The sequence below is a fragment of the Aplysia californica genome, unplaced genomic scaffold (genome assembly GCF_000002075.1).
Source record: "Aplysia californica isolate F4 #8 unplaced genomic scaffold, AplCal3.0 scaffold00107, whole genome shotgun sequence".
NCBI classification, from domain to species: domain Eukaryota; kingdom Metazoa; phylum Mollusca; class Gastropoda; order Aplysiida; family Aplysiidae; genus Aplysia; species Aplysia californica.
The window spans coordinates 802,166-804,665 of NW_004797377.1; the positions used below are offsets into that span (position 1 = coordinate 802,166).

The following is a 2,500-nucleotide window of genomic DNA, read 5'->3' on the forward strand; positions in this document are numbered from 1 at the left end:
ACCGCACAATCTACTGTCTATACCTTGGAGTAACTGTCTATACCCCCACTTTTGTCAACGCCATCAAGGCAGATTTGCTCATCTCAATTTCTAGAAAGTTTTTAAAAACATCTTTTAGCAGGTAAGTAGACAGGCTCGCTCAGTTGATGTATTGAGAAAGGAGGAGAGGGAGAGGGGGCATAAAAATATTTCGGCATAAAGTAAAACAATTATGTAACTCACGAACCTGCAGATGATAAGTTGAAAACTAGATCTAGCAATATTTTAGTTAGTGTACACCCCCTACCCCTTACCCTGCCCCCCTCCCCCCAAAACAAAAACAAAACAACAACAAAAAAAAAAAACAACCCCAAAACAAACCCAATAAACAAACTCTTCCCTAACCTTTTCAGATTAATTTCATTTTGCTGCTCAACATTCTGCGTATCCTTCTGTCTAAGATCAGGGCGTTCAACAGCGCTGAACACAACCAGAACAGGTAGGTGTCGTGCTAACATTAACACTACATTTTACGGTCTATCGGCTTGGCTTTACTCAATTATAATTATTGACTGTTCTTGGAAATATTGGGGACCTGTGCTGTTTTTATCTTTGTTGGTAATTCTTTTATATTTACCTCATTTGGATACTTTGTTAAGTGTGTTTTTTACTCCTCTATTTTTCGTTTTCTGTGGACAAATTAAAAAAGTGAACATGGAGTATTTTTTCTACTCCATTCTTTGATATTTCCCAAGAAGTCTGTCTTGGGTCTACCTCTCCCAATCCAACAAGATGGTAGCTTAATGAGTACCAGGCTAATCTTCCTTGACCCCAGAGGGGCTATTTTTAAACACGTATTGTCCTTAATCTTAAGCAATTCTCATGGACACTCACCTACTGTGCTCGGTCCTACCTTGGTGGGACGATGAAAGCTGAAGGGTTTGAATTTAACTGATTTCACCACATTGGTCTTCACTCTTCACGGGTCACTCCTTTCATTAGTTTCACTCAGATGTTTGCATGGCATGAGTCTGAAAGAGAGCCTGAAATGAACTGGGATCAGAAAACAACGTCTCTTCTGGTGTTTGCTTTTACATTTTTTAAAATCTAAATTTAGCTCCGAAAAGTAGCGTATACAACTGTGATTGTCATTCTGGTCAGTTGTTCTTAGAGTTGTATTAAATGCTGGCTTGATCGCATCTGATTCGAATTCCATAGAACAACATGCAATTGTGTTTCTTCGTAAATTTGATATGACCACGATTTTTAAGGGACGTGGCTCAGGGCAGCTAACTTTCGAGGGCTGAAACGATTGAGATTGGGTGTTTCTTTTTCAAAAGAACAATGGTACTGTGGGGCGAAGAACAGATGTTATTATCGCAGAGATCATGTTTTACGCTTGCTGAGCCTGCGTGCATCCATCAGTTTAATTTCCATCTCCAACCTGATTTTGCAGACTCCACTCGTTGGACAAGTGTGGCCGTTACTTAAAGCAAACCAATCAGTGATGCACTGCAGAATATAAACTTTATCTCGAGCTTCAAATTCGAGTATTGTCTGAATTATCAAGCAATCCTTGTAAGAATAGTACTTTCCTGTCCGATTTTCTGGGGCAGGAGAAAGAAGAGAAAGAACGTAATCTACGAAATGGTCTACATTATGACTAACAGGGAGTTAAACCGGAGACAAAAAGAAGTAGTCATCTCCGGTTAAACTTCCACAACAACGTCTCAAAGCAATCTAAAACAATAGCCATTCTTTATTTGCAGGCGTGCTGTAAAGGCAGTTCTGATCCTGATCCCTTTGCTAGGCCTACAGAACATGCTGACCCTGATCAAACCACCCATGGATAAGGAAGCAGTCATGGCCTGGGAAATGCTGTCCGCCATTCTCGTTTCTTATCAGGTCTGAGTTTTACGAGTACTGACGAACCATTCTAGTAAATCGTGATATTTATAACATAGTTTATTCATTCTCTTATTTATAATTTGTTCACTCATTCGTTCACTTTCTTATTCTAATGTTCATAACTGTTCACTCAACCAGCACTCACTGGCTCACCCACTTGTTTGATTCCTCTTTGTCTCGCTTGTCTACTCGGTCGCTCACGTAGACACACTAATTTACTTACTCTTACTATCCACTTACTCTTTCAAAACTCTTTAGCTTTCAAGAGATTGCCCATGGCTATATCAAACAGGCTTTCCACTCGTGCAGTGTGACAATTATGAATTATGATTCAACAAATGTATTTTGTTTGTCTGCTGATCACATTTTCAGACATTTAAACAGTTTTAAAACAATCTTAACTTGTTTTCCCCTCAGGGTGCAGCTGTGGCTCTGATCTTTTGCTTCTTCAATGGTGAGGTAAGTGGCAAATTGATCCGGTCTTTAAGCTGGAATTTGTACCGTCATCGTGAGGCACACATACTATCAGGAACTAAAACTGACCAGCAAATGGACCACGTACACACACATTGGAATCTTTTAAAATATCGTTCTTAGCCAGCACTTGGAAACA

General features: G+C 39.6%; 1 protein-coding gene across 1 annotated transcript in view; it reads left to right on the forward strand.

The window, feature by feature from the left end:
- The window catches only part of LOC101850709 (calcitonin gene-related peptide type 1 receptor), a 19,604-nt gene that overhangs the window by 11,660 nt on the left and 5,444 nt on the right, over positions 1–2,500 (forward strand). The window contains exons 3-5 of the mRNA XM_005095589.3: positions 393–478; positions 1,749–1,884; positions 2,305–2,346. Coding sequence (XP_005095646.1) covers positions 393–478; positions 1,749–1,884; positions 2,305–2,346 — 264 coding nt within the window. The remainder of the gene's footprint in view (positions 1–392; positions 479–1,748; positions 1,885–2,304; positions 2,347–2,500) is intronic.